The following is a 13,162-nucleotide window of genomic DNA, read 5'->3' on the forward strand; positions in this document are numbered from 1 at the left end:
GGACGGAAAAAAGAAAGGTGAGGACACTGCATGGTTTAAAAAAATAAAAGTGATAATGTGAGGGAGTTTGCATTGCAATTTCTCCAATCATTTTTGGGATGTTCTCAAATTCATTAGTACCTCCATAAAGCTCTAAGCCCACTTTAGTACTTTTTTATTCTAATTCAAACCACATACTAGACATCTAAGACCAGTCATGTTCAAAAGATCCATTTTCTCTGTCACCAAAGATAACTTAAAGTTGATTTCAATCCTTTGCTCCTTGGAGAACAAAATCTCTACCACCATTATTTGATGGCCAGGTGCTCTCTCTCATTCATTTTTATCAGCTACTGTGCTGCACAGTAGCTTACACATAATATCCTCTATAAATATTTCCTGAATGAATGAATCTCAATGTGCAAAAATACTAATGATGAAGGTAGAAAAATGTAGAGTTGTAGGGACACCTTGATAGAGTGGATAATGCACAGGACTCAGAGTCAGGAAATCTGAATGCAAATCCCACTTGCTGGATGATGACCCTGAATGAGTTCCTTAAAAAATGATAGGGTTGGACTTAGCAACGTTTCAGGGACCTTTCTCCTTAAATCTATGATTCTATGATCTCTACATTTATTTTCCTACAGCACTATTTTCACAAAGTTAGTCCTTTGCTTCAAGGTGCACAAAATTCTCCTTTTGGCATACTGAATCAAGCCCAGCACTTAAAATCCTTCCACACACTAGCCTTATTTTCCCAATCCAATCCTGCCTGTCATTAGCCAATAGGGAATGAAGGCACTCATTCATGAGTTTCAGTTAGTCATATGATCCTAATTCCCAAAGAAAATTAAGACTTGGCATGGTTTTATATTCTTACTATATCTGAGTGTTAGTTTTATAATTCAGCAATTATATGTAACACAAAGCATATTAATAAAGGCAATTTCACACTGTTATGTGAAACAAAATGATTTCTATTACTTGAAGGTATATAATCTCTTTATCACTATCTATGGCTTATATTACCTGTACCTTAATGCTATAAAATGTTTTAAGTTACTCCTTGGATTGTCACTACTTAAACCTATATTTTACTATGGTACTTTGAGGTCTTTATCATAGATTTAGAGTTAGAAAAGATCTTAAGGAACATGTAGTCCACTTATGTCCCATTTTACAGATCAATAATCTGAGACCCTGAAAGGTAGAGTTATTTCCCAAAGTCACAGTTTTTAAGGAACAAAACTGTTATGTCACCCCAGGTCTTATGAATTATATAATCCAGTGTTGTTTTCCCTACATTAGACTGTCTTGCCTAATTAAAAAATTATTTATTATTTAAGAGAATGACCCCAAACAATTATGTTTACATTTAAAGACAAGGGGCAGAGTACTAGCCCTAGACACAGGAGGACCTGAGCTCAAATCTGGCCTCAGACACGCTTATTATAGGTGTGTGACCCTAGGCAAGTCATTTAACTCTGTCTCAATTCCTCATCTGCAAAATGAACAGTAAAAGGAAATAGCAAACCATTCCAGTATCTTTGCCAAATGGGGTCATGGAGAATCAGATATGACTGAAACAACTCAACAACAACAAAGACAAGAGTTCTGTGATGAACTGTTTTATACTAGTATAGAGATTCTCAAAGGCTATGCCAGTGGAATGTAAACTCTGTCAGGATGTGCCATATTGAAAAAAAAAAGGCTTTGAGTATAAGTCTAGCAACAGGCTGTGCAATAAATCAAAAGGCATTTGAGCATCAGCTAAATGTCAGGCACTGTGAAAATGTGGAATACAAAGACAAAAGTGAAAATGTCTCTACCATGGAGGACCTTACAATTCATGGAGGGGAAACACCTTATACATTATTATTATAATTATTCCTAGTATTGTTCTTTAGATTTACACAGAACATATAAAAGATAATTTTCACGGTAACGCATAAGCAACTAGAAGGATTAGGAAAGGCTTTAATACAAAAGGAAGCAGTTGAACTAAGCCAGGAAGGAAACAGGGGTCTAACAGGTGAAGGTAAGGAAGGCATGTAACTTGTTATACATAAGGCAGCAATTTGGTCTACCAAAGTAAAAGTTTCTCTGCAATAAATAATCAATAACCAGGAGTAGAAGCAGGACCTCTGCATGGCTCCGGCTTCCACCTTCCCCAATTCATGTAAAAGGAGACTCTGAACAAACTTTGGAGCTGCAGAACCCACCAAATGACACAGAGAAGCTAACCTCCTGCTGAGGACAGCCTGGCAAGCCAGCAGGAATCAGCCAGCCCAGTGCTCTGGGAGCCCAGCCCAGCCTCACCCCAAGGCTTTAGTCCCAGGGCAGCTGCCTGCTGGAGGGACTCCAGATCAGCAGCAGCTGTGGCTGTCTCGAGAATTATCAACACATAGATAGGAAGGACAAAGTGAGAGGTCAGTGCAGTCTGGGACTTTGGGACCCAGTAAGTGGGAGTGGCTTGGCTTTTGCCCCCTCTGGGTGAGAAGCCACTGAGATGCAGGCACAGCCAGCCAGTGCCACGTGGCAGCTTCAGCTCCTGGCCTGCAGAGTGTAGGGGTACCAAGCACCAGTCTGAGGGGTAATCGCTCTTGCTTTAACCTTCTTGGATCTGGATTGCAGTCTAGGGTGGAGGTCCTGGGGTGTGTGTCCAGGTTGCTAGAGCATGTGAAGACCTCAGAGAGGGCACCTATCTAATATCATCCGGCAGCTGAGAAAACCCCAGCGTTTGGGACGAAAGCTCCCCTGTCTGGTGGCAGAGTCCTACTGTGGCAAAAAGCCCAGGGCTCAAGTGACTGAGGGGTGAAATGACCAGGCAAAGGAAACAAAGCAGACAGAAGATTCCAACATTAGACTCCTATTTTGGGGACAAAAAGGAGCAAAGCATGGAACACGAGGAAGACAGTGAAGTCAAAACTCCTGCACCAAAAGCTTCAAAGGAAAATACGAGCTGGTTACAGGCCACAGAGGACCTTAAGAAGCAGATAAGAGAAGTGGAGGAAAAATTGGGAAGAGAAATGAGAACAATGCAAGAAAATTATGAAATGAGAGTCAACAGCCTGACTGAGGAAAATACTACCTTAATAAATACACTAACTCAAATGGCAAAAGAGGCTCAAAAAGGCAATGAGGAGAAGAATGCCTTAAAAAGTCGAATTTGCCAGATGGAAAAAGAATCTCAAAAGCTCAATGAGGAGAATCATTGCTTCAGAATTAGACTGGAGCAAATGGAAGCTAATGACTTTATGAGAAATCAAGATGCTGTTAAACAGAGCCAAACAAATGAAAGAATAGAAGGCAATGTGAAATATCTCATGGGAAAAACCACTGACCTGGAAAACAGATCCAGGAGAGAGAATTTAAAAATTATTGGACTACCTGAAAGCCATGATCAAAGTAAGAATCTTGGAAATCATCCTCCAGGAAGTTCTTAAAGAAAACTGCCCTGATGTTTTAGAACCAGAGGGCAAAATAGAGGTTGAAAGAATCCACTGATCACCTGCTGAAAAAGATCCCAAAAAGAAAACTGCTAGGAATATTATAGCCAGGTTCTGGAATTCCCAGATTGAGGAGAGAATATTACAAGCAGCCAGGAAGAAACAATTTGAATATTGTGGAAACACAATCAGGATAACCCAGGATCTGGCAGCTTCTACACTGAAGGATCGAAGGGCTTGGAATATGATACTCCTGAGGTAAAAGGAGCTGGGATTAAAACCAAGAGTCACCTACCTAGCAAAACTGAGTATCATGTTTCAGGGGAAAATGTGGTCATTCAGTGGAATAGGGGATTTTCAAGCATTCTTGCTGAAAAAACCAGAGTTGAATAGAAAATTTGACATTCAGACACAAGATGCAAGAGAAGCATGAGAAGGTAAACAGGGAAAATAAATCATAAGGAACTTTTCAAAGTTGAACTATTAACATTCCTACATGGAAAAACAATAATTGTAACTGATGAAACTTTTCTCAGTAGTTGAAGGGAATAGAAATATATATATGTCTATATATGAGGGTATATGGGCATATGAATACATATATGAATGTGTATATATATATGTTTACAGGTATACATAGATAGAAGGCACAGGACCAATTTAACAGGAAGGGATGATACTTAAAAGGTGAAATTAAGAGGTGAGAGAGGAATATAATGAGAGGAGATGGGGAGAAACACAATGGGGTAAACTATCTCATATAGAAGAGGCAAGGGAAAATGGTTACAATGGAGGGGAAGAATTGGAAGGCAAAAGGGAATGGGTCAATCTTATTCCCATTGAATTTGGCTTGAGGAGGGAATGAAATACACACTAAATAGGGTATCTCACCTTCCAGGAGAGTAGGGGGGAAGGGGATGAGAGGGGGGATGATGGAAGAGAGGGCAGGCTGAGGGGGAAGGGAAGTTGGAAGCACCCACTTTTGAAAAGGGACAGGATCAAAGTAGAGAATAGAACAAGTGGGAGGTGGGATAGGAGGGAGGGAAATATCATCAGTCTTTTACAATATATTTACTATGTTATTGCTTTGCATTAGCCACACATGTACAACCTATACCGAAATGCTTATCTTCCCAGTAAGGGTGGGTGACAAGGAAGGAAGGGAATAAATCTGGAATTCAAAGTTTTAAAGTCAAATGTTTAAAAAAAAAAATATATATATATATATATATATATATTACACAAAAAAACTAGCTGTGTAACCTTGGGCAAGTTATTTAACCCCAAATGCCCTCCAAAAGGCAAAAAAAAAAAAAAAAAAAAAAGAGATGTAGCTTACCAGCCCCTTCATGCCCTCACAACTATATCACATCTAGTGACTTCTATACATACTTCATCCAAAACTGTTGCTCCCCCCGCCCCCAACCTTTGTTTATTTTAGTGCCATGTCTACATTCTCAATAAGTATTTCTGGGACAGTGAGATTAGAGTCCAAGTATGGTGGTGCCACATGCCTTCACAGAGAAAACAAGTTGTTAAAAATCTTTTTCATTTTTTTTCCTGTTTATAGGTCTTTTTTTTTTAAACTCTGAATTCCCTTTGGATGACTTTACTTAATTAGATATGTTGATGAGCTTTTTTTAGATGAGCTTTTCTTTCTTTAGGTTTTACCGTTTTCTGCTTCTCTCTGCTTTATGAGACTATATTGCTCATAATCATCTATAATCCTTCTTCATGAGGTTTTATAAATGACTTTACATTCTAACCTGGTGTTGCCTTTGGCAACCACCTCTCCCTGGCAAGCAAGCTAGACATTTGCTGACTAGGGTGTTTTCTGGGCTCTTTCAGTCTTCTTGTAGCAATTAACACTGGTTAAACTTATGAGGACTAATTTAAAATGCTTAAATGCTGAGCAAAGGAATTTATATTTGATCCTATATAGGAGAAAGGCTCTAGAGTTTACTGAGTAAGGTTGGGACGTGGTCAGATGTGTGATTTAGGAAAACATTTGGCAGTTATACTAGATTAGTGAAGTTCAAAGAATCCTATCACCAGAAATTTGACCACTAAGTGTTAAACTGTTGTTTTATCAGGTTCACAGCAACTCATAAAGATGGTCTACTAAGTTCTAGAAAGGCTTTGATCATGCCTATAAAAGAAATACTCAAATCAGTGAAGTCACAGGTCTTTTAAAGTTTGAAGCAGTAGTTAAAGCATTTGAGAACACACACTAAAGCAAGAAAAAGACTGAATAAATTTATTATCTCATTTATCTTTTAGACAATCTAAGTTTAAAGGATAGTACCTTAGCATTTCTTTTTTAACCCATCCACATATACCAGTACTAAACACTCAAATACTTACAGGTTCATATACTATCACAGATTTGTCCACAGATCTTTAAAAAAAGAGAGAAGAAAAATGTGTATGAATATTTTTAAAAATAGAGAAAATTTTAAATTTATCTAAATTGTATTTAAAATATTACAAATTTAATAAGGAGAAGTTTAAACAAATACATATCTTTGAAATGGAAAAACATACATAAGTAATATAACAATACATAACACAGAATATAGAGTATAACAGCAAATCCTTCTAATGGTATGAAGGTTTATATATACCAACTTTTCAAACGTAAAATTCCTCTACAAAATGGAAAATCATCTTATTAAACGATTAATATGTGTTAGCTGCAATTTGCAATAAGTAATTATAATTAGAACAGGCAAAAAATGTTTTTCTCTTGAAAGAAGCCTATCAAAATTCATAACATCCCTACTACAGGTTCATAGCAGGTAAAACAAATTATCTAAAACAAAGACTGCGACCAACATGTCTTGTAGAAATGATATTATTTTAACTGCTTTAATGTAGTAGCTGAAATGGCTGAACAAATTATGGTATTTGAATGTAATGGAATACCTGTGCCATAAGAAATGACAAAAGGGACAATTTCAGTTAAACATGAGAAGACTTATAAGAACCTATGCAGAATGAAATCGAGAGAACCCAGAGAACAATTTATACAATAACAACAATACAAAGAAAAACTACTAAGAGGGATCTAAGAACTCTAATCAATGTAATGACCAATCATGGCTCCGTAAGGCCAACACTAAAAAATGGTACCTATTTTCTAAGAGAGGCGATGAACTCAAATGAGATAGGTATTTATGGACATGAAAAGTGCGATTTGTTTTATTAGATTATGTATACTTCATATGAGAGTTTTTCTTTCTTTCAAGTTTTTTAGGGGGCAAAAGGGGTAGAAGTGGAATAAGTCTAAGTTAAAATTTTTTAAAGAATTAAAGGAAGAAAAGATCATTGAAGGATATTAAAAAATTCACTGAAGAGAAGGTAAATCAGTAGAAAACACAAACAAAACAAGACACCTTTGGCAATAACTTGTTAAATTGTGAAGGAGCAAACTATATGTGGTGCAGATTTGCAGCTATGTGGGGCAATCATGAAATCTTACTAAATGGATCCACTACAAATTTATGTCATATTACTCTCAACTGGGCCTTCTCCCCTGAAAGTATTCCTTTTATACCTCTTTAATTGATTCAGTATCCCAGTTGCCACAGTAACTTTTCCAAATTTTTTTCATCCCTCCTCAAACCTAATGTAGCTTTTCCCCCTGCCATCTCCTCACTCAACTGAGAACCTTCCTCACATTTCAGTGAAAAAAAATGAAGTACTTTTCAGAGAGCATTATCACTTCCTCATCTTACATCATAGGAAAGATAGACAAGGAGGAATTACAGCACCACAATGGGGAGGCTACCATTTCAATCTAAAGAAAACCAAACCAAGCCAAAAAAAAAAAAAAAACCTGTAAGTAAGAACACCAGTAAGAGAACAAGGATCATTAATTTCACAGCATACAAATCTTAAAAGTGAGCCTATTTCATCATACAAGTAATAATTTCTTTATGTTAAGTTATTTCCTAAGAGGACAGCCTTTGAACTTGAAAACTGAGCTCACTGCCACTCTTCACTAACTCAAAATATAATTAAATCACAAATACCAAATTAAATAGCTTACCCTGAAACTAACATTTGACCATCATAAGAAAAAGCACAAGACAGAACTGGAGCAGAGTGTCCACTCAGTGTACATTTATACTTCAATTCAAAACCTGCAATTAACATAGTAAGAAAAATTGTAAAATAGTATTTAGAATTTTAAATGTCATTCAATGTGAACAAAAAACTTTAAAATATTCTGATAAATTTTTAGGCACAAATTTCATTGTTTAACTACATATATATGTATATCCATTTTTTTAAATACCAAAAATAATGCTAACTAAGAATATTTTAAAGTATAATCTTATAAAGCAAGGGAAAATATATACATTTTTACTAACTTTCCTGAAATAAAACTAGGTACCAATAAAAGAAGTTTGGCTTTTTTTTCCAACAGATCATTGCCTAATCTTATCTCAATAAACTTTTTCTCTAGGTAATAAGTACTTTAAATTTTTAAGGGAGATAATAAAATAGATTGTAAATGATATGAAAAAATAAATTGGTATTTAAAAAAACTATTTCTAAATGTTTTTTTTCTTTTCTAAGTTATAATTTTCACTTTGCAATATAAAGTTTTGTTTGTAGCTGACCCAAACACAAAATAATCTTGAGTAGAAATAAATATTTTAAACTATTCATAAATTGGCATTAACAATCATTCTTTATTTCACTTTTAAAGGGATTCTGATTTAGTCAGTGAGTATTTTCTTTACCAAAGCAGATTACAACCCTTCCATGATTGTTTTACAAATTGGTATAATTTGCATATATAAAAACCAGGAAACAAACTGGTTGCTCAATGAAGAGAAATAGGTGATTCTTTTTTTTTTTTTTGAGATGAGGCAAGGCAATGGGGGTTAAGTGACTTGCCCAAAGTCACACAGCTAGTTAAGTGTCAAGTGTCTGAGGCCAAATTTTAACTCAGGTCCTCCTGAGTTCAGGGCCGGTGCTCTATTCACTGCGCCACCTACCTGCCCCAAAGTAGGTGATTTTTTTTTTTTATTTTGCTTTTTGGAGGGGGAAGGCAAGGCAACTGGGGTTAAGTGACTTGCCCAAGGTCACACAGCTAGTTTTGTGTTAAGTGTCTGAGACCGAATTTGAACTCAGATCCTCCTGACTCCATGGCTGGTGCTTTATTTACTGCACCACCTAGCCACCCCCTAAAGTAGGTGATTCTTAAAAGCAATTTGGAACTATGCACAAAACTGTGACCAAACTACTAATATCCAGTGATAACCACTATTAGCTGTATCACTCTCCCAAATCCTCCACACCAAGAGATCAAAGAAAGAGGAAAAGGGCCCATATATACAAACATATTTACAAGCAGCTCTTTCTGTAGTGTGGAAGAACTGGAACCTGAAAGGATGCTCATCAACTGGGTAATGGATGAACAAGTAGTTATGGTATATGAATGTTACGGAATGTTTGTGCTGTAAGAAATGATGAAGGAATTTGTTTTGCTTGATTATACATATGTGTAATAAATTTTGTTTTTTCTTGCTTTCTCGTAGGTGTTTCAGGGTGGGAGAAGGTATGGATTGAGAGGAAGAGAATGCAAATATAAAATTAAATAAAACTGAAATTTTTAAATAAAATATTTTTTTAAAAGAAAAGAAAAATGGCTGAACAAATTAGGTATATGAATGTAATAAATATAACTAAATATTGATGACCATAAGGAATTCAGAGAAATATGGGAAATTGTGCAAAAAAATAAGTATGAACTTATGCTGTATGAAATAGAAAAATATACAGAATATCTACAGTAATATAAGAAAATGAGTGCTAACATCTAAGAGACTGTAATGGTCAAGTTTGGCCCTGAGAAAGAAATGATGAAAATACTTTCCTACTCTCAAATCAGAAGCAGGGGACTACATATTTGTAATGTTGCAAAATTAATAGGACCAACATGTTAGTTATTTTTACTTAACTATTTTTCCTGCATCCTAATTGTTTTTCTATGTTCAAAGGAGGCAGAGGAAGGTATATCAAGAAATGAATGGGCTGAAAAAAAAACAAATGAAAAGGCATCAACACAATTTTAAAGAAAAGGGAAAACAGGAAAAAGAACCTAACATTTTACTTCAAATATTTCCTATTTTTAAAGAAAACTGAAATATTCATACATAAAATAACCAAGACACTTTATTCTATAAAAATTGTTCAAAAGCCAATCAATTTCAATTGGGAATAAAAGCTGAATTTATTTACTACCATGTTGATTTTAACATACACTGGTTTGATATGTTAGCTACCTTTAATGTGAACAGCTACCAACTGAGGAAAACTATGCTCTTCATCCTCACTTCTACTTCCAATGACTTCATCCCTCAGTTCTTTCCCAGGTCATTACCCCTGCATTATCTTTACTCTCCTCCGTTTCCCTTCTTGATAACTTTGGCGGACCAACTCAATTCTACCTTGTCCTCCATTCTTGAGTCTCTTACCTTCTTATTCTACTTTTCCTTGCCAAGTTTCAGCCTTGAATTGCTAGGCTGCCTTCATTCCTACTCATGAATTACTACGTAAAGCTGAGGAAAATTGTATAACTGTGCTGAAATAGGTCCACTTAAAAATCATGCTACATAAACTCAACTGGGCCCTCACTGTGTACCTCTGTAATCAATTCACTATTCCACTCAACAGAGACTTTTCCTCTTTCCTCAAATTCCTCACATCTCATATCTTTCCAACACTCTTAGCTAAGAACCTTGTCTTTTATTGCACTGGAAAACTTAGAGGCATTTGTTGAAAGTTCCCTCTTATTCTATCTTCTTCATCTCACATCATTCAAATGCCTTCTGCCATTACCTTCTTCACCTGCCTCACACAAAGATATGGTCCTTCTTGCCAAGGCAAACTCCTCTATATGTACAGGTCACATTCGAGACTTTCTTTTCCACCAGTTTATCATCTCTTTATCCTCTTAACTCTCACTTTCAATTTCTGTTTATGGACTGCTTCCCACTGTCTATAAATGTGCCCAATGTCTCTCCAATCTTCAAAAAACTCACTTGATACATCTATCCCCATTAGGTATCATCCCATATCTCTCTTCCATTCTGTGAATAACCACCTTGAAAAGGGTTATCTACAATTGCTGCTAACCCTTTTACTTTCACTCTCATCTTCATTCTTACAATGTGGTTTTCTGGGTTTGGTTTTTTTTTTGGAGGGCAATTGGGGTTAAGTAACTTGCCTAAGGTCACATGGCTAGGTTTTTTTTTTTTTCTGTTAAGTGTCTGAGGCCGGATAGAACTCAGGTCCTCCTGACTCCAGGGCCAGCACTCTATTTACTGTGCCACCTAGCTGCCCCCATAATGTGGTTTTCAACCTTATTATTCAATTCAGACTGCTCTTCCCAAAGTGACAATGCTCCTTAATCGCCAGATATAATGGCTTTTTCTGAATCCTTACCCCTCTTGACTTCTCTGCAGCTTTTGGACACTGTGGATCACTGTCTTCATCTACACACTCTCTCCTCTAGGTTTTCATGACACTGTTCACTCCTGGTATACATCTTATCTGACTCCTTTCTCCATTCCCTTTGATGGATTTTCATCCAGGTCATGCCACTAACCAACCGTGGGTGTCCCCCAATGATCTGTCCTGAGTCCTCTTTTCTTCTCCCTATAAACTATTTAATTTGGTGATCTCAACAGTGCCGTTATCATCTCTATGATGATTCTCAGATCTAGTTATCCAGTCTTAAACTCTCTCTTCTGACCTATAGATTCACATTTCCAAACACTTATTAGATATAGTGAACTGAATGACCCATATTTATCTTAAACTCATCATGTTCAAAACTGAATTCATTATCTTTCCTCTCAAACCCTCCTCTCTTCCTAACTTTCTTATTGCTGTAGAGGGTACCAGCATACTCCTAGTCAGCCAGGTTTGCAGCTTAGATGTCATTCTTGACACTTTGCTCCCTTTCCCCTCCAATAACCAGTCTGTGGCCTGTTGTTTCTACATTCCTAACATCTCTCATTTGGCATCGAAAGCCTTACAAAAACACCTACCTTTATAGTTTCCATACACAACTTATATACTTCTTGAAGACAATCCAGCTCCTGATTCCAGGCATTTTCATACCTGGAGTACTTTCCCTCCTCATCTGTGTCTTCTGGCTTCACTGACTTCCTTCAAGTTCCACTAAAGTCCAACCTTATATAAGATGCCTGCTGTGATCCTCTTTAACACTAACACTTTCCTCAGTGGATCATCTTCAGGTTTTTCTGTACAGATCTTGCTTATGCATAGTTGTCTCCATGTCGTCTCTCCCATTAGAATGAGTTCCTCAAGAGCAAGGATGGTCTTTTGCCTTCCTTTGTATCCCCAGTGCTTAGTATGGCACCTAGCACATAGTAGGCGCTTAATAAATACTTGCTGACTACAATGCGAAGACCAGAAGAATCTGAACCATGAAATACAAAATTAAATATCTATCAATCTCAATGTGGATAAAACCAATTCATGATGAACAGTCCCTTTTCCATTAAAATTTATGAATATTGTTTATAGGTTCAAAGATCTAGGGCTAGAACAGACGTCAGAAGCCATCTGGTCCAAATCCCACAGATGAAGAAAATGAAGCCCATGGAGGTTAAGTGACTTTGCAAAAAGCCACACTGGTAGGTCTTTTACTTGTAGTCAAAGACACCATTTGCAGAGTTTCCTACTGTTTGTCTTTCTGTTCTTTACCCTTTATAAACTTCAGTAAGCTTAGTATTGAAATCTGTTGCTACTTCACCATTCCAGCAGTCTACAGCTACACCAAAAGGCTTATTCTGATACTTCAATCATAATGATTTTTCTACTTTTCCTCTTTATTGTTTATTTTCTTTGGAGTATCTGGTATGTTCTATTCTCTGCTTACACTGACCTTGCTCTGTCATTTATTGTGTGACTTTGAGGAAGTCATCTCATCTCTATAGGTATCGGTTCCCTTGTCTGTAAGATGAGGGGGTGTAATGGTAATATGAAGATCTTCCCTACCCCTTAAAAGGCCAAATGTAATCACATGGAGCCTGTGGTGGGCGAAGTTTGCTGAAATGGGTAGAGGTGGAAGGGTGGAGCAGAGCTGAAAGCTGGGAGTCAGAGCTATTAGGGCAGAGGGAGAGAAAGGATGCAGGCAAGCAGATAGCTAGCACTGTGAATGTTTGTGGGAAGGTTTTAGGACGGTGTTGCTCCCTGCAGTGATAAGGTGTATTAAGCTCTTTGTTGCTATGATGGATTCGGTTTTCTGGTGTTGCAATTTGGCTTTCTGGTGTCTAAATAAATGTTTTGCTTCTGTTTTAAACATGGAGAATCTGTCATATTTTGTGATTCTGAACTATGCCAGCATATTTATAGTTTCCATTAGTGCTGTGAATATTGCCTTAGTGATAGAGAGGGTTTTACAAGTATATAATCCTATAATTCTGTGTCCTGGAGTGAGAATCAACAAGAAATAGAAATCAATTAAATATGGAGGGAGAAGGTAGAGTTGAGAATGACTCCAAAGTTGCAAACTTGGTTTAGTAGAAGAATAATAATGAAGTATAGTAACAGGAAGTTTCCAAAAGAAATGCAAGCTATCAACAACCATATAAAAGAATGTTCCAAATCATTAACAATATGAGAAATGCAAATTAAAACAACTGAGGTTTTATCTAATATCCAATAGAGCAGAGATGATGAAT

At 36.6% G+C, this 13,162-nt stretch overlaps 1 protein-coding gene across 3 annotated transcripts in view; it reads right to left on the bottom strand.

Moving 5' to 3' along the window:
- The window catches only part of WDSUB1 (WD repeat, sterile alpha motif and U-box domain containing 1), a 59,831-nt gene that overhangs the window by 25,563 nt on the left and 21,106 nt on the right, over window positions 1-13,162 (bottom strand). For all 3 annotated transcript variants that reach the window (XM_069080856.1, XM_069080854.1, XM_069080855.1), the window contains 2 exons: window positions 7,483-7,576; window positions 5,796-5,829 (listed from right to left, as the gene is read on the bottom strand). In XM_069080856.1, the coding sequence (XP_068936957.1) occupies window positions 5,796-5,829; window positions 7,483-7,576 (128 nt within the window). The remainder of the gene's footprint in view (window positions 1-5,795; window positions 5,830-7,482; window positions 7,577-13,162) is intronic.

The sequence above is a fragment of the Petaurus breviceps genome, unplaced genomic scaffold (genome assembly GCF_028583685.1).
Source record: "Petaurus breviceps papuanus isolate PSGF00001 unplaced genomic scaffold, PetGlider_PUasm1.0 91133, whole genome shotgun sequence".
NCBI classification, from domain to species: domain Eukaryota; kingdom Metazoa; phylum Chordata; class Mammalia; order Diprotodontia; family Petauridae; genus Petaurus; species Petaurus breviceps.